General features: G+C 46.3%; 1 protein-coding gene across 4 annotated transcripts in view; it reads left to right on the top strand.

Moving 5' to 3' along the window:
- The window catches only part of LOC310662767 (uncharacterized protein), a gene marked incomplete at its 3' end in the record, with an annotated part of 114,484 nt that overhangs the window by 15,980 nt on the left and 75,463 nt on the right, over nt 1-23,041 (top strand). The window contains exons 8-12 of one of the 4 annotated variants that reach the window (XM_083409860.1): nt 1,442-1,567; nt 1,811-1,952; nt 20,330-20,380; nt 21,383-21,452; nt 21,902-22,192. The exons of the other annotated variants lie outside the window; for them this stretch is intronic. Coding sequence (XP_083265986.1) covers nt 1,442-1,567; nt 1,811-1,952; nt 20,330-20,380; nt 21,383-21,452; nt 21,902-22,192 — 680 coding nt within the window. The remainder of the gene's footprint in view (nt 1-1,441; nt 1,568-1,810; nt 1,953-20,329; nt 20,381-21,382; nt 21,453-21,901; nt 22,193-23,041) is intronic. 4 annotated transcript variants of the gene reach the window in all.

The raw sequence follows: 23,041 nt of genomic DNA on the forward strand, positions 1-23,041 counted from the left end.
GGGTGTTGAAACAAAGTCGCTGATCAGCAAGCGATCGGGAGCAAGGTAAGGGACGCTAGCAATAAAGGAGGCTGCCTGGGAGGGGGGAGGTAAAGAACGAACTTGCAAGGAGAGGAGACAGGAAGACTAAAGCAATAAGGAGAGAAATTAGAAGAAAATGAGGAGCAAAAAACTGCTGCAGCTAAGGAAAAGACACTAAGGCAAACAAGGGAAGGGAGTGTTGAAAGGAAGCAGCTGATTGGTAAGGGAGGGAGATAAGGGACACTATTGATAAAGGAGGCTGCCTGGGAGGGGGGATGTAAAAGCCCATGCATCCTCAGGATTTTTACATTGGGTCACCCCAAATTCACTATCAGATCACATAGTATGTCCATGGGTACAGCCTGCACCAAAAACATCACGCACCCACTGTTGCATGGGGCCGCCGTGGTGCAAAAACATCGTTACAAAGCACGGATCCACATGGATTCTCAGGATTTTTGCATTGGGCTACCCCAAACTCACCGTCAAATCACATGTCTGTAGCCACAGCATGAACCACAAAAATCATACATACACTGTTTCATTCAGAATATTTTTTTTTCTTGTTTTCTTCCTCTAAAAACTAGGTGCGTCTTATGGTCAGGTACATCTTATGGAGCAAAAAATACAGTACTTTTCTTCCCACCAGTAGTGATGTTTAAAATGGCATTTCCAATACTGAAATAAGCATTTTTCACTCCTTTCCAGAGGACCAGTGCCCTGCCTGGTTCCCTTGATAACAGCATTGTCAATGAAATCATGCAAGCAAAATATATTTATGCTCCAGTTCTAAGTCCCCTAATCCTTCTCTGAAATCAGTGGAGCTTCCTTCAAAATAAATGTATTTCGTGATGACCAAATTTTCCTTGTTTCTTTAGGAATTGGCTTAGTAGTTACTATGAGGTTTCTCCAAAATCTCTGGAGGAAATCCATTGGTTCTGGTTTGCAAATATTGCAAACATAAAGGACATAATGCCGTCTCAATTTCAACTGCTCCTAAGAATTTTATGTTTTCGTCAAGGTGTAATGCCTTCTATGGTTTCCTGTGTTGTCTCATCAGGGAAGGTGGCAGGGTGTCCCAGGATAGCTGGCACCCCTCTGTTGCTTCATGGGTCAACCTGGCCATTCCAAGAGTCCAGACGGGAGTTCCCCATGGGGTGGAGAAATGACATGTCCATATTTTGGTCTCTACTACCAAAGTGGTTTAGTTTTCTTTATATCGCTGATGGAGATCCTGTGTCCTTTCAAATGCTGTGGGTCTACAAAACCCATCATTCCTGACTCATGACATCTAGAAGGTTGCAGCTTCTCCATCTCTGCCTTAAATGCAGCAACAATGCCAAGAAAGGGTAGGGATCCAGTCTTCCAGAAGTTGGTTACCTTTCTTGCATATCTCAAAAGTGACCTTTGCCTTTCCCAGGCGGTTCATGAGCATGAAGTACAGTGTCCTTCACAGAGAATAGAGAAGCCCCCTTGGACCCTGAAACCTTTGACAATTGGCTGTCGCTTCTTTGTGGAGACAAATGATGTCAGAATCTGTCCCAAGGTGAGGCACAAAGATGATGAACGGCTTTGCTAGGGCAGAGCCAAGGCTGTAAAGTATGAGAACGGGAGAACTCCACCAGGATGCTGTTTCCTGCTTGGCAGGGGGTTGGACTCGATGGCCCTTGTGGTCTCTTCCAACTCTATGATTCTAGGATCCCTTGTCACCCTTTAATTTGACTCCTTTGGACTGGTCGACTGGGCTAAGCCTTGTTTGCACATAAGGAGGTTTCATGCTTCCCCACAGGAAGTGGAGTTTCAGTATCTGGATGCTGACAAGATGCAGCAGTACGTGGAACTGTCTGCTGAGCAAATGCAAGATACCTTCAACTTTAGTGTGATGGAGAAGTGCAAGAATGAACTCATCTGGGAGGCCCTTGTGACACAAAGTAAGTTTGAATGGAGGAAGATCAGAAGGTTGGACCATAATTTGGGAGGCAGGATGGAAAATGACACCCCAGTCACATTCCCTCTTTGAATGCCTCATTCCTGTTCTCTTTCAGAAGACTTAAAGTCCTCTGAGATGACTTCTCCTCTTCTACAAGCAGCACAAGGTCAGCAGATTTTAATTATTTCCTCTTACTTTAAATCTCACCTTCCTCCCAGTGGGAGTACAGAGTGGCTGGTGATAAGAGTACTGCTGTATACATGGTACAACACAGAAAAGTCACTCTTGTTATGGAATTGCCTTCTGATATAGCTCCACCTGGCTTTATATTCTCTTTTGGTGCCAGATGAAGGTCTTTCAATCCAGCTCAAAAAAAAAACAACTTTGGCGTGGATTCAAATAACCTAATGTGTTGATGGAATCTTGTCCCAGTGCTCACACTAGTGCAATTGGGCTCTCCTCCCTGCGCCCCCCCCCCCACTTCCTCCAGATGCACTTTGAAGGGTCAGGAGAACCTCCAGAACAGTGGGAAAGGGAGTCATGTGTGTTCTTGGCTGTTGTGGGGAGAACGCTCAGTCTGGCAAGTAGAAATGGCCATAGAGGGTGATGTTGAATTTCCCCTGGTATGTTTTACCACCTGGGCTTCTTGGTTTTCAGTGATACAGTGCTGCATACATGGTACAACAAGGAAAAGTCACGTTTGTAATGTTATGGAATCTCCTTCCAATACAGATTCCCCCTGCTTTATAGTCTCCTTTGGTGCCAGATGAAGGTCTTTCATACCAGCCCAGTTTTGTAGAAGCCACTATGGCCTGGATTCAGCACACCCTGTGTGCTAACGGAATCCAGTGCAAATGCTCATGATAGTGCAATTGGGCTTTCCTCCCTGCTGGGCTTGGGCAATATATTGATATATATCACCCAGGACCCAGTATGAGGGGCAGACTGTGATGTCAGTTTCACTCAGTGGTGTATTGCCGGTGAAACTGCTGGGCACCTGAGTCCCTCTGCTAGCAGCACTCGCTGGAGGGAGTCAAGGTCCTCTGCTGGTTCATGTCCCATGATCATCATTTTCCCATAGTCCTTCCTTGTTTCATATGTATCCACACACTTTTGCTTTCTCTCTTTTCCAGGTGCTTCTTGCTGCACATCAACTGATGCAGCATCCAGCAGCACTGACTCAGGACATGGTGTGGAAAGCAGGTAGGGCTTAAGGTTCCCTTTCCTCACAAAAGGCCAGTCTTGCTATTAGGCCCAGTGAAGCAGCTTGGCCTTTATTGCTGATAAATGTAAGGACCATTGCAACCCGCATCTCTTCCTGCTCCCTGTGTGCCAATCCCAGTCACGGAAGTTGGCAACACTTGCAGATGGTTTTTTAAATAATTTTTATTAACAGACCAATCAAATCACATTAATTCCGAATTACAAATTAGAAAACCGAATTTTTAAAATTTTTGTTGGGGGTACCCATGCTTCGAGCTCAGAAAGGGTCCAATCATCTCTTATTTCTGCTGCTTTGATGTTCACAGTTCTGTCCATTCATCTCTTTGTTGTTTTCCTTTACAAGTCATCTTCCAATTTTCTTGTTGTTATCGTATATTTTTCCCTTTCTTTATAACCTTTGAGAGTCTCCACAAGTGAGTTGAAACAAACGTTGTTATAGTCCTGTGTGGATTTTCACATTAATCCAAAAGTCATATTCAGACGGCAGACGCCATTTCGGCACTTCCATAAAATACTGTCTCAACGTCTGCTCATTAGCTTTCACAGACCTGTTGTTCCGACATCAATCTTTTCAGGGGGTTCTGCCAGATCAGACACAGAGTCAAATATGATAACAAAGCCATGGCTTCCTCCCCCTCTTGACCGTCAATCCTGCAACAGAGCCTGTCTTGTCATGGCGAATCTCTTTTAGAACTGCGTCATCGCAAAAGCCTTCCATTTCCTTTCCAGATCTTCCCCAAAGCAAAGCATTTAGTTAATGATTCATTTCCACACAGTTCATTAATCCATCTCACTTGTTGTCGATTATTGCAACGGTTCTTCTTAGCGGGCGGTTGTTAGAGAAAGAAAGAAAAGTCCCCCCCCCCCTTTCCGCCCCGTTCTGACATACCGACATCTTTGAGGTAGTCCTCTTTGATATATTTTCCTGTTCAGTCCAACCCGTCGCTCAGCTTCACAGAGGTCGTTTTCAAATTAGCAATCAATACTCCCTTTCTTCACTTGAAACATGTGCATTTGCTCCTCTCCGATTATTTATTTTGAGCTCCTGCAACTAGGTCGCGATCAGAAGTAGCGTCTGGGAGAGCGAAAAACCCACACGAGTGCTATCCGTCTAGTGCCCACAAACCCTCCTTCTTTCGAACCTGGGGGGTGATTTATAGGCAACCGCAGACAAGGCAGTGTTTTTCCATTCCACCTGGAAAAACTCAGGAGGCTAATTGCTCCCATATTAGCCTCTTAATTACCTCGTGTGAGCCGGAGAGATGGTATTGTTGGCCATCTTCCAATGCGCCCCTAGCGGCCCCCCGGCAACACTTGCATATGGTGTGGCTCCTTCCCGGGTCCCTTTGCTGATCTCTTGTTTTGTGCCTTCTTTTTCCTGCCTCTGGGGGTGACAATGCAGAGTGATGAAGAAGACCACCAGAGACCACCTGGTGTCCTCCCTGGAGAACCTGAGGGAGGATGATCTCAACAGGTTCAAGTTCAAGCTCCACGAGATCCCTGTCAGTGAGGGCCATGACAACATTGCCCTGGGGCGGCTGAAGAAGGCAGATGTCATGGACCTGAGCCAACTCCTCCTGAGTTTCTACATGGAGGATTATGCTGTGCAGGTGACGGCTGATGTCCTCAGAGCTATCAACTGCAGGGATGAGGCACAGAGGCTCCTCAGCCTCACCGGGAAGAGGTAAGAAAGAAGGAGGGCCACGTCATGGAACTTGCTAGGAGGCAAATGGATTGCTAGTCGCCCTTGATGTCAGTACCGGATTACCAAATAGGCAGAATAGGCACCAGCCTTTGGGCCCCACACTGTTTAGGGGCCCATGACAATGGATCAGAATAATATTGATTTGATTTTGAAAGAAAATTACAAAAGATTATTAGGGGATAATTGCGAGCCCCTCCCCCTGGAGATTTTGACTGCCATGGGGCCTCTGCAGGGTTTAATCCTGCACTGCCTGATGCCTCACCCGCTGTGGGGTGAGGGGGATTGATTCTGATCATCTCTTCATGGGACTGTGGGGACAAGAGGAGGGAAAAATTAGATCAGGGACAACTAATCTGGTGCCCTTCACTGTTGGTTTATCTTTCTTATTTATCAGAATTTGTATAACGCTTAGTTGTAATAAAATACCTACAGTAAGCAATTTGTATTAAACATAACATCATTTTTTAAAGTCAGATGTTTAAAGTGACTTGAGTGGAAAAAATTCAAAATGTTACTAATAAAAGCAGTTAAAATGTAATTTTTTAAAAAATGAATTCACATATGGAAATATGTGTCAGCTGTACATTATCTGGGTAGGCTTGCCTTAAAAAAGAAGTTATTTTTTTAAAAGCAGGCACTTAACATAATACAAAGAAGGCAGCTGCCTAATGTCAATGGGCAGGGAGTTCCACAGTGTAGGGGCTGCCTTGCTAGAATATGGGTTCCTTACAGGTGATGGTCTGCTGCTCCCACCAGTCCCAGCCAGAACGAGATCAAATCTAGATGGGAGAGAGTGTAGGACAGCTTGTTCTCACTGGAAGCAGGTGCATTAGTGAAGCTTTTCACAATTATAGAGATGTCTTCATAGATTTGGATTATCTGCATAGGCCACAACCTGGAGAGTTCTGTTCCCCTGATGTTCCTGAACTTCAACTCCCACCCTCTGCAAGGTCAGGTTAAGCTATCTGGGGGTGATGGAACTTGTAGACCAACAACATCTGGGGGCCCAAAGTTGAAGATCATTCTCTAGAGGTAATTGTTGAACCTCCAGAAGTTGTTGAACTTCAACTCCCATCAGCCCCAGCCAGCTTGGCCAATGGAGCCCAGGATGATGGGAGTTGTAGTTAAGCAACATTGGGGGGGGGCAAAGGTTCCCTACACCTTTTCTAGTGTTCCTGACAGGGGGCTACTTTCCTCTTCATTTCCTGACAGTATTTAATAGCTTCACACATGTACTCAATGATCCCTTTTTTCCTTCCTCCAGGATGTAGTTCATGCTGAAACCTGTGCCTTAGAACTTAACAAGAGCCTGCTGGATCAGGCCAGCATCCTGTTCTCACCTCTGCCAACCAGATGGCTGTGGGAAACCTGCAAGTGGAAGAACTCGCTCCCTTTCTGTGGCTTCCAGCAACTGGTATTCAGAAGCATTTCTGCCATTTCTGCCTCTGACTGAGGCGGGAGAGCGCAGCCATCATGGCAAGGAGCTGTGTATTCCATGAAGTTGTCCAGTAACTTTTTTGAAACCACCCGAGTTGGTGACCAGCACTGTCTCGTGTGGAAGTGAGTTCCATGGTCTAACTCTGCGCTGTGTGAAGGACTTCTATCTGTCTGCGTCTTCCAACATCCAGCCTCATTGGATGCTCACTGGTTCTAGCGTTCCAAGAAAGGGATAAAAACATTTCTCTGTCCACTTTGCTCACGCCCTGAATAATGTTATAAACTTCTATCATGTCCTCTCTGACCTTTTCTCTAAACAGTCTCTGCAGCCTCTCTCATATGGGAGTTGCTGCATCCCCTCAATCATTTTGCTTGCCCTTTTCTGAACATTTTCCAACTCTACGATGTCCTTTCTGAGGTGTGGAACCAGAAATGTACACAGTATTCCAAATGCGGTTGCGCCATGGATTTGCAAAATGGTATGATATTCAGAGTTTTAAGTTCATCTCCTTTCCTAATGATCCCCAGCATGGAATTGGACTTTTTCACAGCTGCTGCACACTAGATCCACCTCTTCATCATGCTACCCGCTGTGACCCCAAGGGTTGTGCTGCCCCCTTTCATCCTCCTCCTTGGGAAACAATGGGGAGCCCCTTCCCACCGTCTCTGATCCTTCAGTCTCCAAAAAGATCTGGACATCAAGCTGTCTCAGCTCGCTCAACATCCTCTCCAACACTTCACTCAGGCCACAACTACAAATATTTGCCAGTTTTATAATGCCCTCACATCCTCTGGAGAATCCTGTGAATTTTAGCCTATTGAGCTGTTAAGAATTCTCCCACAAAATCCCTAGCTTTTTCCAACAGAGCTTCAATTCACAGACCTCCAGGAAAATACCAGCACAGTGAGGCTGGTGAGCAAAGTCCCTCCTGAGGCTGCAGTTCAGTGCATGTTCCTTTCCTGACAGGACTTTTTCTCCTGCTGGGAGATGGACTTCTTGGAGGAGGAGCAGGTTTCAATCCCAGGAGATGAATCCAGAGAGAGACAGGCTGTCCTCCTCTGAACTTCCTGGGTGGTGGAGACTTCAAGTTGTTTTGCCTTAGGGCTTCTTAACATTTCTCTTTTCCAGTTTGTACATTGTAAATAAAAGTACTTTGTAATAAAGATATTTTACCAATAATATTATGTCCTTTTCATTAGGCCTGCAAAAGCTTCCAGTATTCTTTCATTGAAAGGAAACTGGTACAAGAAGCCTTGCACAATTTTGAGACTGTTATGGGAATTTTTGAGACAGTTTTGGGAATTTGCCCATTTGAAAGAAATTGGAGAAATGGTCTGGAATGAGAGAAGTTCCCTGGGTTTCCTTGGGCCAATATCTGTCTTAAGTCTACGTCTGCTTCAAAGAATGTCTGTAAAATCAAATGTGTGAGAGGAGGAGCACCTTCAGGCATTCCCAACTCTTTGGATAAACATGGGAAATATGGCCAATAAAACAACAGAAAACACTAAAACAATAAAACTCAAAAGGGGCTGAGGGAGGGGCAGGGATTATAGGAGTTGTAATTCAGCCACATCTGGAGGGCCAAAGGTTCCCCACAAGAAGAATTCATTGATCCACTAATAACACCTGGGCATTCTCTTCTTTCCCACCTCCTGTTTTTTTTGCCACCCGCACAAGGGAAAGTTACTGTATTTTTTGCTCTATAAGACTCACTTTTTCCCTTCTAAAAAGTAAGGGGAAATGTGTGTGCGTCTTATGGAGCGAATGCAGGCTGCGCAGCTATCCCAGAAGCCAGAACAGCAAGAGGGATTGCTGCTTTCACTGCGCAGCGATCCCTCTTGCTGTTCTGGCTTCTGAGATTCAGAATATTTTTTTCTTGCTTTCCTCCTCCAAAAACTAGGTGCGTCTTGTGGTCTGGTGCGTCTTATAGAGCGAAAAATACGGTATATAGACAAAATGCTGTGTTTGAATGCATTGTATTTGCAATGCTGTAAGGAGATGTTTACCTTAAGCCATTTCTTCTACTCTAGGTGAAAGAAGAAGAGTGTTTCTCCATTTCAGTGAGTTAAGCTGCCTCATTGCTGGAAACCCGCACTGCAGTTTTCACAGCTGGAAAGGAAACTTGAGAAATCAGAGATGGCTAATAGCAGCAGAGAAACTCTGCAGTGATGAACAAGCTTTGGATCTCTCTCTGGGACCAGAGAGAGAAAAGTTTACTGAACTCCATAAAGGACAGAACCCCGTTGCTTGCAATGTGTTCAGTGGTGTAGGAAGGTGGGGCGGGCCGCCCTGGGTGTCACTCTGAAGGGAGCGACATTCACTCCCCCCCCCCCCGGGCAGCCTTGCTGGCGGGCTGGGCTCTGCTCAGCTCTCTGCAGTATTTAGAAGAAGCTCTGGCTGGGGATCTGGCAGTGGCAGTGATCTGGCGTTTGCTCCAGCTCCTGCTTATTTTGCTGCGGGATCAACTTCGCCCTGCCAGTTCCGCGAGGTAACCGCTGCTCTTGCAAACCATCGTGTCTCCATCCTTGGCGCCCTTTTGCCAGCCCTCGCTGCCCAGCTGCAGTGGCTCTGGCGGGCAAGACCAAACTTACTTGAGATCTCCCCTTTATTTTGTTTAGTGTGTGTGCGCTTCCCCTCCTGAAATTGTGTGTGTGTGTGTGTGTGTGGTGAGTTTCCCCCTGCGTTACTGCTTTGAGTTCTGTGTGTTTCCTGCTTTGCTGCCGGCCTCCCAGTCCCTGTTTTGCGTTGTTTGCGTTGCTTTGCCACTTGCCTCCCAGTCATGGCTGATGGGATAGGTGTGTGTTTTCTGGGCACGGCGTATTTTCTGTGGGATGTAAAACGCAGGAGCAGTCAATGACAACATTCCTAGAGTGTACATGTTAGAACATGGGGAGGGATGTCAGTCCAGCAAGCAGGTAAACTTCCTGGGGACGGACTTCCTCCGCATGTGACCAGAGGTGGGTGTGGCCTCACCTGTGCAGGTAAATGATAAAAGCACAGGGCAGGCAGCCATTTATCTCTCTCTCTGCCATCTTCCTTCGATGAGGAAACATCTAAGGATGCTCTCTTGGCTCCCAGCCAAGAGAGGAGATAAGGACTATCTTGCTACAAGATAGATTCTAAATGTATGTAACCTTTTTTTAAGCTGTCTGCCTTCTGGGATCATATTGTGAACAGAACGTGAGTAAACTCTTTTATACTTTTATAAAGACTGTGTCGTGTCTTGTATTTTAAGAGGGAACAAAAGGGGAAATTACCAGAGTAATTATTATAGAGGTTCTAGCGAACCTGTGCAGACGTTACCGTTGTGAAATTAAAGGGGAATGTCTATAAACTCTGCTGATATTTTGGGAGCTTGTTAGCACAAGTTGGATAAGGATATAATTAGTCAATATATCCTCTCCTGCACCCCAGAACATTCCCACATTTTCCTCAGCGTTCTAATGAGCTGCCTGCCTCTTTAAGAGGCTTTCTTCCTCTGCCGCCAGGCTTTGGGTTTTCCTGGGGCTCTCTTCCCTACCCCCCTTGCATAGTGCATTTAAGCGGCGGGTGCCTGGCAGGGCTGCCTGTTGCCTGCTTTCAGCTTTCCCATCTCTGTTTAGAGCTTGGAAAATATCTGCTCCTTTAAGGAGTTGGCATTGATAAGAGCAAGAGCAAGTCTGGGCTGGTGGAAATAATCCTACAAATATCAGATGGTGCCACTTTGCGAGGTGTGGTTTATTTGTGTGTGTGTGTGTGTGTGTGTGTGTGTGTGTGTATTATCTCTCCCCTCCCACCTTTTTTATTGCAATCGGTAGTTCATGAAACAAGCCTCTCTGTTGTTAATTATTTAAACATTTATTATTATTATTATTATTATTATTATTATTATTATTATTATTATTATTATTATTATTATTATTTATTATTATTAAAGATGGCTGGATGCTCAAGTTCCTGGTCCCTGGGGTGTGCTTGTCTCATGAGCTATGGGAGTAGCCGCCCTTCTGGGGACATAGTTAATGGGCCCTTCCGCAATGGTGTTCCGTTCCTAGACAGAATAATAGCGCATCGGTGGTGGATTTAATTCTGCCCTTTATTAGTTGTTCCCTGTGGCTACCATATTGTCAATTTCTGGAGTGGCACAGCAAAAGAGGGGACCACCCCCCACTCTCCCCTAGGACATTTGTGGCATGAACAGCTGTACGATTTCATCGGGAAGTTCTAGGACCGGTGGGAAAGGAAGTATGTAGGACAGCCCCAAAACTTTGGCAGGTGCAAATGAAATTGATGCATGTCCAATGAAAAGGACGTTTAGAAGCACCTCGTGTTCCCTGGACGTTTAGGGCAATGCATGGTGCTTTTGTTTGACACATAAGAATCTAGTTGCTCCCAAAGACTTGTTTTTCTGTCTCTGCACCACAATACTGCTTTGGAGCGACCGCCCCTGCCAAGCGCCGCGGAGGAGCCGCTTCCCCGAGGGCGTCGCCCGCTTCCTTCTTCCTCCTTTCGGACTGCCGCCACTCCGGCTCTGTCGCGGGGCGAGACTTTCCTCTGGGCAGGGGCGCCATGGCGACCCCCGAAGACCCCTGGGCGAAGGAGCCCCTGGAGGAAGGAGTCGAGAAGCTGAAGACGGAGGAGGCCGGCAGGTCCACCGAGAAGAAGGGGAGGAGGGTGGAAGGGGAGTGGGAGGAGGATCCCCTCCTCGAGTTCCAGGGACAGCAGGGGTCCCGATGGCTCTACCATCAGAGTAGCAGCAGCAGCAGCGACGACGACAACAACTTTTCCCCCTGGGACCTCCCCCCGGGGCGGCGGCAGGACCCGTTCCCCCTGCGCTTTGGCTTTGAGCAGGCGAGTTACTATCGGGAGAGTCTCTTTATCGCTCGCGCCTTGCAATTCTCCCTGGGGCGTTTGAGTCGGGACGAGCGGCGGAGGTTCCGGGGCAAACTGCGCGAGATCCCGCTCGAGGAGGGCTTCGTCCGCATCCCCGAGGAGGGTCTGCACAAAGCAAGCACCTCTCGGCTCCGCTACCTGCTGCTCAGCTACTACGGCGGAATATACGCAGTCGAGGTGGCGGCCGACGCGCTGAGGTCCATTGACTGCGAGTACGAGGCGGACATTCTCCTTCTCTCCGTCGGGGAACGTAAGTCTTTGGTGGATCCTGACCTTCGCAGCCGTTCAGTCTGACAGCAGATCCTTCCATCCCTGGTGGCGCCAGCCCAGCGCTGAGCTGCAGCCGCGAAGGAGGGAAGGAAAAACAACCATCGGCGTGGAATGTTTGGAAGTACCTTTACTTTACCGCCAGGCATTTAGCGCATATGGAATAATTTGATATGTTTCAGCAATCTGATGGCTTTAAAAATCACAAATACCTCCAGCGCCCTTAGGACAAACAGAACAACAAAGAATCAGCCTTAATAAGTACAAGGGCAGGCCGTTTTTTGGACTCAGGGTAGAGCTTGTCTACCCTGCACAGGGTAAAAGGGAAAGTGTTTTTTCTTTCATGCTTGAGCGCTGCAAAAAGTTTTAATCTGGCCTGTAAATTCAGAAGGTTTGCGGGCCTTCCTGACATCTCTGGAACAGAGGAAGGTCCCAAATGGGCCTCGTGGTCCATCTAGCTCAGGATTGCTAATCTTGCCTGACTGCGGCTCTCCAGGGTTCCAGGCAGGAGTCTTTTGCAGCCCTACCTGGAGACACCAGGGATTGAACCTGGGACCTTTGTCTCCACTGGTAGCAGAGCTTTCAGTTCCACAATGATCATCTGCAAGATCATAGAAGGAAGTTGATGGTTGTGTAAAATTCAATGAGCTTGTTAGAAGCTGTGTTTTCTTCTCTTCTAGGAGCTTTAAGTTATGAGCTACATATGCAAGCTTTTCTGCTCTGTCTCTGCCTATTCCTTTTTGCTAAATAAATAAGTCCACCTCACGTGCTGTTACACATAATTGTATAGGCTTAGGTACTTTAAGTGTATAAAGCATTAAAGCTACTTTCTGTAAATAAATAAAAAAATCACACTGTATGGCCAAGGGTATACAATCGCTAAGAATAAGGTCACACCAAAATAAAAGGGTTTTTTTAAAAAAGGCTATTCCACATAGTTGAAAGACATACAAATTAAAATGTTCATCAAATTTAAACGAATAGCATTTTTAAAACAAACAAACAAAAAAAAATGATTTCTGTAGCTCACATTTCAGAAGTGCCAGTGGTGATTGACACATTGCCCAGTAATGTAGTTGGATCAAAAAATTCATTATTCATTACTTACACTGGCAATAGCACAGCTTGACTTAATTTTTATTTGATTTTTAAAATGTGGGTTGTAAAACTAGTTCTTACATTAGAATTTACAGTTTGTGGAGAATATTACCCCAAACAACTAGTGTGAAACCCCTAGTCATTGGTTAAGGAAAGAAGTGCTTACCCAGCAATAAATGCACTGGCGCCAATTAAATATAGAAAAAGACAGTTTTTGGGGAGGGGGAGGGGGAATAAAGCAGCCAATTTTGACCTCTCCCTTACCTGCCTACAGGTTATTATATGCAGAGTGATGAAAGAAAGAGAAAAGTGTGGTAAGTCCAACACACGTCCCCTCAATATTTTTTCCCCATGACCATGGGAGTAGGCAGAGGGCCAGCTGCCCCCCCCCCAATCAAGTAAATAAAAAAAACCTTAACTAATTGATCAGTTGTGTCAAAGAGAACTCAGTTCTGTCCCCCCAACATAAAGCCTGCCCCCTACAATAAATCCTGGCCACACTCAAGGCTTTGACTGGCCCCGATGGGCTGCTGTGGTGGACCCCTTCAGGCCCTCCCTGCTGTTGTGACAGACCCCATCAGGCCTCCTCTCACCACATGACATCACATGCAGACCATAATTCTCTGACGTATTATCATAGAGCATGCTTTGTATGCAGGGCTGGCCCCAGACATTTTAGTGACTGAAGCAAATCACATGGGTGTTTCCCCAGATATTGTAGTTTGCTAAGGGTGTGTGTGTGAAAACACAGGGGAAAGTCACCTCTCTCCTTTTTTTCTTTCCCTCCTGCCTTTATTCCTTCTCAGCAGCCCCACCAGCAATGAGCAGTGGCAGGAGAGCATCAATGGCAGGGAAACCCCTCGCCCAGCTGTGGGTGGGGGTGATGCTGGGACCAGGGGGTTGAGCCAGGCTGGGATGGAGGAGGCAACCTGAGATGAAGTGGCTGTTGCCTTCTGCTGGTGGAAAGGAGACTCCCTTGCCTCAAAGAGGAGGCGGAGCTGGACTTGACAGCCAAGACCAATCAGCTTAATAATAATAATAATAATAATTAATAATATAATATCATAGTCCAGGGGGGAGAGGGGAAGGCACAGCTGCTGCATCTTCCTTTCTCAAGGAAGATGGAAAAGTATGGACAAAAGAGGCAGCTGACTGGTTTGAGTATATCCTTGGCCATTAAAAAGGATGGCAAATTACATCATGCTTTTTTTCCAGCGTGGAATAAATCAGCATGTTTTCCAGGTTGCATAGAAAAGCAGATCTCAGCATGCTCAGAGGATCAGTGAAGGCAGTATACCAGGGGTGGAAAACGTAAGCCCCAGCTTGTATCCTAATCAGGTTCTAATTCTCTCCCCACAACAATGCCTAAAATAAAATCAATGTTTTTGCCACAGGTCAATGAAAGGAGTCGCTGTCCCTGCTGATCAAATGGTTTGCAAGGATCAGTGGGGGCAGTAGAGCAGGGGTGGAGCACTTCAGGCCCAGCTTGTATCCTAATTAGGCTCTAATGCTATCCCTCCCTCTCCACCCCCCCTCCCAGCCAAATATGCCAACATAAAAGAAATGTTTTTGCCACAGGTCACTGGAAGGCGTCGCTGTCACTGGGGATGAGATGGTCTGCAAGGGAAGAAAAGAATTACTTGAAATTATTGAAAAGGACCTAGAATTCTTTGTATGGTTATCACACAATCACTTTATTATCACATGGAAAGAATACCGTCGCTTGCTGGTAGCAGAGGAAAAATCCAAGGAGGAAAGTCAAAAATTGCTGAATATGATACAGGAAAGGGGGGAGGCAAATTGTTGCTGGTTCCTGGAACAAGTAGAAAGGAAACATCCAGGCTCCATTCAGATTCTCCTAGTTGCAGTCCATGGTGAGTTTGACTTAAGAGTACCTTCTAAACTTCAAGGACAGTTCAACTACCTTCCTCCTCCTTGCCACAGTCATGTCAGGTAAAGAATTGTCTTTTACAGGCTCGGGTAAAGAATTGGTCCAGGCAACAGGCCCCTCAGGGCTGAAGTCAGAATCCCCCTTGTTTGCGGAGGAAGGAAGACGCAGCAAGGTGGAAAAACCAGCAGTTTGTGGGGAAAGTGTTGTGTGTCATCTGTGTCCCTGTGAGGTAAGTGGCTGAACAAATGGGCCCAAGGGCAGCTGCCTCCCCCCAGTCAAGTAAATGAATAAAAATACTTAACTAAAAGTAGGAATTGTAGGAAGATTTTGACAGATTTTTCTGAGCACTTGGAGTAACCCCCCCCAAAAAAAAAGTAGCGTATTTTTTGCTCCATAAGACACACCTGACCATAAGATGCACCTAGTTTTTAGAGGAGGAAAACAAGAAAAAAAATATTCTGAACAGTGGATGTATGATTTTTGTGGTTCATGCTGTGGCCACAGACATGATATATGATTTGATGGATCCTGAGGATCCATGTGGATCCGTGCTTTGTAACCACGTTTTTGTGCCTTTGCGGCCCCACGAAACAGTGGATGTGTGCTTTTCTGGTGCAGGCTGTAGCCATGGACATGCTATGTGATCTGATGGAGAATTTGGGGTGACCCAATGCAAAAATCATGAGGATCCATGTGCTTTTACCTCCCCCCCTCCCAGACAGCCTCCTTTATAACTAGAGTCCCTTATCTCCTCTCCTGATCACTTGCTGATCAGCTGCTCAGCGGCTTTGTTTCAACACCCCCTTCCCTCTTTCAAAAAACAAACAAACACAGATTGCTTTTTGCCCCTGGGCAATTCGGCTCCAGGGACCACGCATGTTTCCCCTTACTTTTTAGGAGGAAAAAAGTGTGTCTTATGGAGCGAAAAATACGGTAATTTTAAACAACTGTTGTTGAGACATTTCATTCCAAATCTGCAAGACACAGCCAGACAGATTACTCCTGAGTGTCCCTGCTCAGGAACTGGAACCAGACCAGCCACCTGGTTCTCTATGAAGCTGGTAATGAATAAGCGTGTGAGAGGGTGACGACAAGGAAGTTGGCAGAATGAGTCTGACTGAACATAGATTAGAGCCTCTTTGAAGACCCATTCTGTGGCAGTGCATTCCCCTTTCCTGGAATGGGAATGTTTTCTTATGTTAACATGGGTTTTTCCTTTCCCTGTATCTTTCATGTGATTGGTTGACTGTGGGTCACATGAGAGAGGCATTCCATTCTGTTCCAACTGTTATTCCAGTAACTATCATTTTCAACTGTCTTTCTGCTTCTCTCTGCGTGTGAGGAGGGAGAATGGCTGCCAAGAGAGAGTTTTCAGGATACTCATTTGGGCCGTGTGTGTTAGTGTGATCTGTCTAAAGTGAAACAGAAAGAGGAAGATCCCTAAACGTTAATAGGGAGAAACCTGTGCAGGGGCTCTCTGTAAGGAACAGAGAGAATGCCACTGAGGTGAAAGAAAAATCCTTTCGTAAGAAACTGTCAGACCTGAGTGAGAACTACTATGGCCAAAATGAATGTAGAAGAAAGTAGCTCTAAAAGAGCCATTAGTGGTCTGTATTTGTGGGTCTGACCTCAAGCAGTGCTCCTTGGTGTGGTCATATGGGTGTTAGAAACAGACAGGAATGTCCTGCTTTCAGGTGGCAAAGGGGTATGGCGGTCATATTAATGATAAATTATTTTGTAACAGGATCTTCCAGAAACAATCAGACCAGAGGTGTTTTTGGACTCAGAAATGAGTCGTGAAAGATACAGGTGAGCAATGTCTCTCTCAGATTTTCAAAGCTTTCTCCTTTAAGGGAAAGTTATCTACATTGAATATCTTTTGGGGTTTCAGAGAAGTGTTCAGCAGAGCACATTTGGTATATGAAGGTCTCTCAATCATCACATGTGGTGGTGCTCTCTAAAACGTTCCCAAACTACATCTGTGTCAGGGACTGGGCAGAGGAGGAGTGGTGGAGACGCCCCCCCCCCCGAACCTTCCACGGAGGAAGAAGAGGAAGACAGTATAGATTTACAACAGGGGTTTGAGGGAGGTCAGAGGCGGATGAGAGGGAAAGTTGGGAAATCATGGGAGAGCAAGAGCAACACACAGCTAACATGCTGACGTTAGAAAGCATTCCAGACACTCCATCTTCCAGAACCCAGCGAGCCTTTAAAGCAGGAGAGCCAAGAGGTCAAAGACAGCACCAATAGAAGTGACGAATGAGGAAGAGGGAGAGACGGGATGTGTGGAGATTCACTCAGGACAACTCCATTATTGAAGAGACTGGGTTGTATAGCCTCTCTCTGTAAATACTGAATAAAAAAGGATGGTAAGAAATATTCCCTTGTTATGATAATTTTCTGGGCAACAGCTGGGTGTTGCTGACAGCATCCTGACCATCTGTCACTTGCACATTGCATTCTTGGGTTCCCAGGAACAGAGCTGGGAAAATATTATGATTCAACTTTGGTGTTGCTTATATCCAATTGTTTATATCCCCCGTCCTCAAAGTGTTGGGATGTGATTAGTTGTTAGGAGAGGATATATTTGTTAGATATTATCCTTCCTTCCTTACATTTGTGAGTTCAGCAGTGCCATCTATTTGCAGCTTAAAAGAGAAGCCTTACATAGGCTAGTTTTAGCCTTTTAGTGTAAGTAACCCAGGATGCTTTAAGGCAGGCTGATATTACCCTTTTCTCCCCCTTAAAATAACTATCATACACAAAATAGTCTTGTCAAAGGTAAAAATAATGCTTACTCATTCAGAATGCTTCTTGAAGAGTAACCAGTAAGCAGCATTATTCAGGATTAAAATGGTAATCCGGTTACAAAGACATGCTTAGGTCTAGCTTGGAAATGGAGCCTGAGACTGGAGCTCAGACTTACCAGATCTTGCAACATTGCAGGCACATGGAGAAGAGCAGAAAGAAGGTGTGCCCAGGCAGAGAGGAGGAGATACAGTTTTGCCCACTTCCTGCCTGGGCACAAGGGGATGTTCTCACAGAGCTCTTGCTAGCAAGTTTACGGGAAAACCCTTTCATGCGCCTATCTAGCAAAACACAAATTGTTGGTTCGACTGCATTTTAAATGTCTCACACAAAGAGCTCGTGGTTTTCCACTTTTCAGTTGTGATCTTGGGGTTAATATTCCACATCTCCATTTCACTCTTTTACACCCTGCTTTCCATAGGGGTTTAAGTGTGCGTAGGTCTCTTCCTAATCTTCATAGAATCATAGGATTGTTGGAAGGTATCCTGAGGGTCATATAGTACAACCCTCTGCAATGCCAGAATATGCAGCTGCCCCATGCAGGGATCAAACTTGAAACCTTGGCATTATCAGCTCCAGGGCTTTTTCCATCTGGACCTCACCAGAACTGAGTTCCAGCACCTCTCAGGTGGGCGCCATGGCCATTATAAGAGAAGAAGGGAAGTGTTCATGGTGAGTTCCGGCACCTCTTTTTTCTAGAAGAATAGCACTGATCAGAACCATGCTCTAACCTGTTGTACTGTTTCTTTGAGATTTTATGGTCAAATATTATTGGGGTGGGGAGTGCTTCCCATCAGGAAGATGCAGAGGGTGTCCCGCTGATGTTTAATCCACTTTTCTTTCCTTTTGTGCCATTCAGACTGTGCTTCACGGAGGCTGGATCCTTCCTTTGCTTTTATACGGATGTCATATTTGAGGTGAGAGGACCTGTGACCATCACCTACCACTTGGATTCATGGTCTAAGCACCTGGCCGAACAGAACACAGAGAATTGGGTTGTCGCTGGGCCTTTGATCAACATTGAAGCAGATCCAGCAGAGGCTGTGGCAGCTGTTCACTTCCCTCACTTCTTGTGTCTTGCAGGTATGGCAGGCGAAAAAGTTTGTAACAAAATAAATATTGCATGTAACAGGAAGGGTGCAGTGATGAGCTTTGTCATCCAAACTCAAGGGAGGTCATGCACAGGCTGGCTGCAGAGGAGTGGTGGGAGGAACCAGTTGGGGAACCCACAAGGGAACCCCCAGGGGAAGAAGGCTCAGAGCCAGGAGAGTGCTGGTGGGAGAATGACGAGGGATCAGAGGGAGCAGCCTGGGAGGAGGTGGTGGTGGAGGTTGGAGAGGGAACAGGGTTTAGTGAGCAGGAAGAGGCTGTGACCAAGAGCAGTGCAAAATTGGAGGCAGAAGTGGAGGTTGGAGAGGAGGGGGACTAGGAGACAGATGTGAGGCAGGCTGCTAAAGAAGTCAGGGCAGCCTCCCCCTCCTTTTGCAGCCTGCTCCTTTCTCCATTCGTCTCCCAGAATCAGAAGTGGTATGAAGAAGGTAGAGCAAATACAGACATGGTGTTGGAATCTCAGATCGCTTTGTGAAGGGCCTGGGGGAGGAAGAGCCTTAGGGAACAGCCTCATAGGGGCTAGATGTATCGGAATGAGTTGCAGCGCTCAGTAGGCTTGGCTTCCCAGGCTAGCCTTCTTTCTTTGAATAAAGGGTTGACTTCGCTGACACTGGGTGTTTCATTGCTGACCTGCTCTTGACTCTAGTTCCTGGTGGACGGCTCCAGTTTGCCACTTGTAACATGTCTGTTTGTTTTTTCCTTTGCTCCTTTCCAGGTAAAGATGGTTCCCAAGTCCACATTGCACATTTTGTGGAAGAGGGGATGAGTCTAGAGAAGCCAGACAGAGTGGGGCCGTATCATGTTGTGTCGGAAAACCCAAACTTCTCTCCACGTGGAGCCATTTTGAAAACATCATGGTCATGGTTTAAGCGAAAGATAAAGGTCCACACTGTGGCACTGCTCTATCAAATGGTTCAATTCCAGCCACCAACATTCCACCTGTACCTTCTTCCCAATGACCATTCCATAACAAAGGTAACCAGGATTCTGCAACTCTGATTGGTATTCCAGACGTCCTGGATCACTTTTGCTTGACCATAGGAAGCCTGACAGAGTAGCTATACAAAATTATGCATCAGAGTGTGTCATGGTTTATGAACTGTATCTCCTTTTGTTGGGCTTGAACTATTTTACCAGACTGCTAGCCAACATCATATTACCTATCCATATTTTGGTCTCTGCTACCGAAGTGGTTTAGTTTTTTTATATCACTGATGGAGATCCTGTGTCCCTTCAAATGTTTTGGGACTACAAAACCCATCATTCCTGACCCACGACATCTGGCAGGTTGCAGGTTCCCCATCCCTGCCTTAAATGCTCCAACAAAGCCAAGAAAGGGGTAGGGATCCAGTCTTCCAGAAATTGATTCCTTTCTTGCATAACTCAGAAGTGCCCTTCTTTGCCTTTCCCAGGCGGTTCATGAGCATGAAGTACAGTGCCCTTCACAGAGAATAGACAAACCCCCCTGGACCCTGAGGCCTCTGACAATTGGCTCTCGCTTCTTTGTGGAGACAAATGATGTCAGAGTCTGTCCCAAGGTGAGATGCAAAGATGATGAAAGGCTTTGCTAGGGCAGAGCCAAGGCTGTGAAGTATGAGAACGGGAGGGACTCCACCAGGATTCCTCATCATGCTTTAATTTGACTCCCTTGGACTGGTCGACTGGGCTAAGCCTTGTTTGCACATAAGGAGCTTTTATGCTTCCCACAGGAAGTGGAGTTTCAATATTTGGATGCTGACAAGATGCAGCAGTACGTGGAACTGTCTGCTGAGCAAATGCAAGACATGTTCAACTTCAGTGTGATGGACAAGCGCACAAATGAACTCATCTGGGAGGCCCATGTGACACAAAGTGAGTTGGATTGGAGGAAGATCGGAAGGTTTGACCATAATTTGGGAGGCAGGATGATAAAGGACATCGCAGTCACATTCCTTCTTTGACTGCCTCTTTCCTATTCTCTTTCAGAAGAGTTAAAGTCTCCTGAGATGACGTCTTCTCCTTCAAACTCAGAGCAAGGTCCGCAGGTTTTAATTACTTATTTCCTCGTAGTTAAATCCCACCTTTCTCCCAATGGCAGCACAGAGTGGCTGGTGATACAGTACCATAGAAAAGTCACTTTTGTAATGTTAGGGAATCGCTTTCCGGTGCGGGTTGCCCATTGCTTTATAATCTCCTTTGGTGGCAGATGAAGTTCTTTCAACGCAGCTAAATTTTGTAGAAACAGCTTTGGCTTGGATTCAGCATACCCAGTGTGCTAACGGAATCCAGTGCAAATGCTCACGATACTTCAATTGGGCTTTCCTCCCTTCACCCGCCACTTCCCTCAAATGCACTTTGGAGGGTCAAGGAGAACCCTCAGAACAGCCAGAAAGGGTGTGATGTGTGTACTTGGCTGTTGGGAAGGGATAGCTCTGTCTGGCAAGCAGGAAAGGTCACTGTTGGTGACATTTAATTTCTCCCTGTAAGTTTTACAGCCTGGGCTTCTCAGTTTTCAACTGAGTGTCAGTTGTTAAACTATTTTTCTAATTGCATGTTAATGTGTGTGTTTGTTGCTCTGTTTTTCCTTGTGAGCCAACTTTGCAAATTGTGTTATGAAGGAGTAGTGCAAGTGTAAGACTTTAACAAGTAACATATGTGACACAGAGTCCAAAAAGGTGGTATTCTTGCAAGGACAGGGGCCTTGTGGGTAGTTTTCATGGATTTAAATGCTGGCAGAATGGCCTCTCTCTCCCTACAGTATCGCAGCAGACCCCTGCCGGCAGTCCTGGTTTGCACCCCCAAAAAATTGTTCACCTGGGGCGATGGCCCCCTGGGCCCCCCACGCTATACCCCTGCTACAACTATGATGTAGAATGGAAGGTGAGAAGCTTGTGAGTGTGCAAAATTTTGGTGTCACACAACGCTGCTGTAATTTGAGACCCGAAGGTCCTCTACTGGTTCATGTTCCATGATTATCATTTCCCCGTGATCCCTCCTTGTTTCCTACCTATCCATGAACTTTCTCTCTGTCTTTTCCAGGTGCTTGTTGCTGCACTCTGACCCATGCTGCTTCCAGCAGCACTGACCCAGGACATGGGGTGGAAAGCAGGTAGGGCTTGACATTCCCTTTCCTCACACAAAGCCAGTCCTGCTATTAGGGACAATACAGCAGCTGCCACAGGCAGACAGCAGATGTTTGGTGGGGGTGCTGTTTAGGCATTGGCTGCACTGCTGTTGCTGGAGGAGCAGGAACATGCAAATGTGTAAAGTCAACAGAAGCTAAATTGGGTATCTCTCTACATATCAGTTGCATGCAAGGCTCCCCTCAGACCAGGAGGAGGTTTAGCTCCAATCCCAGCATTGTGTTGCTCGACCTCCGATCGCTGATCAAAGATGGCTCTCTAAACTTCAAAGCAACTTCAGGCCACCCCTCTTTCCCCTCCCTCAGTGCCAGTCACAGTCATGGAAGGGGACAGCACCTCCTGATGATGTAGTTCCTTCCCATATTCCTTTGCTGAGCTTCTCTTGTTTTGTGTCTGCTTTTCCCTGCTGTTGGAGGCGCCAGTGCAGAGCGAAGGTGAGGACCATCAGAGAAGGTCTGGTGTCCGTCCTGGAGAATCTGGATGAGGATGAACTCAAGAGGTTCAAGCTCAATCTCAGTGATTCCCCCATCAGGGGTGGCTATGACAACATCCCTCGAGGGAGGCTAATGAAGGCGGATGTCATGGACCTGAGCTTGCTGCTGCTTGGTTACTACATGGAAGATGCTGTGCAGGTGGCGGCTGATGTGCTCAGAACCATCAACTGCAGGCCCGAGGCAGAGAGGCTCATCTCCCTCTCTGAGACTGAGTAAGAAAGAAGGAATTCCAGCTCACAGAACTTGCTAGGAAGGAAGGCAAATGGAGTGCCACCTGCCAGCCCCCCCTTCCCCCCCCAATGCAGAGTGGTGGATTGATCATCTCTTCATGGGGGCAGTGGGGATGAGAGGATAAAAACCTTACGTCAGGGATAACCAACCTGGTGCCCTTGAGTAGTTGGCTTATCTTTTTTATTTAACAGAATGTGTGTATTGCTCACTTATAAGAAAAAAATCTCTAAGCTATTTGTATAAAACAAAAAATATTATTTTTAAATAAAAGTCAGAAGTTTAAAATTAGTTGAGGTTTAAAAAATTCAAAATGGTAATAATATCAGCAGCTAAAATATATTTTTAAAAATAAAATCACCTATTAAAATACGTGGCAGCGTTACGTATCTGGGTAGGCTTGCCTAAACAAATATTTTTTTTTAGCAGGCACTGAGCATCGTACAAAGAAGATAGCTGTCAATGGGCAAGCAGTTCCAGACTGTAGGTGCTGCCTTACTAGAATAAGGATTCCCTAGAGGTGTTGGACTGCTGCTCCCATCAGTCCCAGCCAGCACTGCTAAAGATCAGGCATGATGGGAGTTGTAGTCTTGCAGTTTATTTAGGGCGCTGTGTTGGCTACCGCTGCTGTACATACAAAAGCTGTTTGCTCTGGGGCAATGTTGTTGGAGATAGGAAGACATGGATCTAGTTGTGCATCCACACCACATTTTTAATGCACGTTTAGAGCATGTGGCTTCCCCCAAAGCATCCTGGGAACTGTAGTTTAGCCCTTCACAGGGCTGAAATACACCATGCTCTAAATAAAATACTGTTCCCAGGATTCTTTGGAG

Source organism: Podarcis tiliguerta (genome assembly GCF_965153285.1).
Source record: "Podarcis tiliguerta genome assembly, chromosome: 13".
Classification (NCBI taxonomy): domain Eukaryota; kingdom Metazoa; phylum Chordata; class Lepidosauria; order Squamata; family Lacertidae; genus Podarcis; species Podarcis tiliguerta.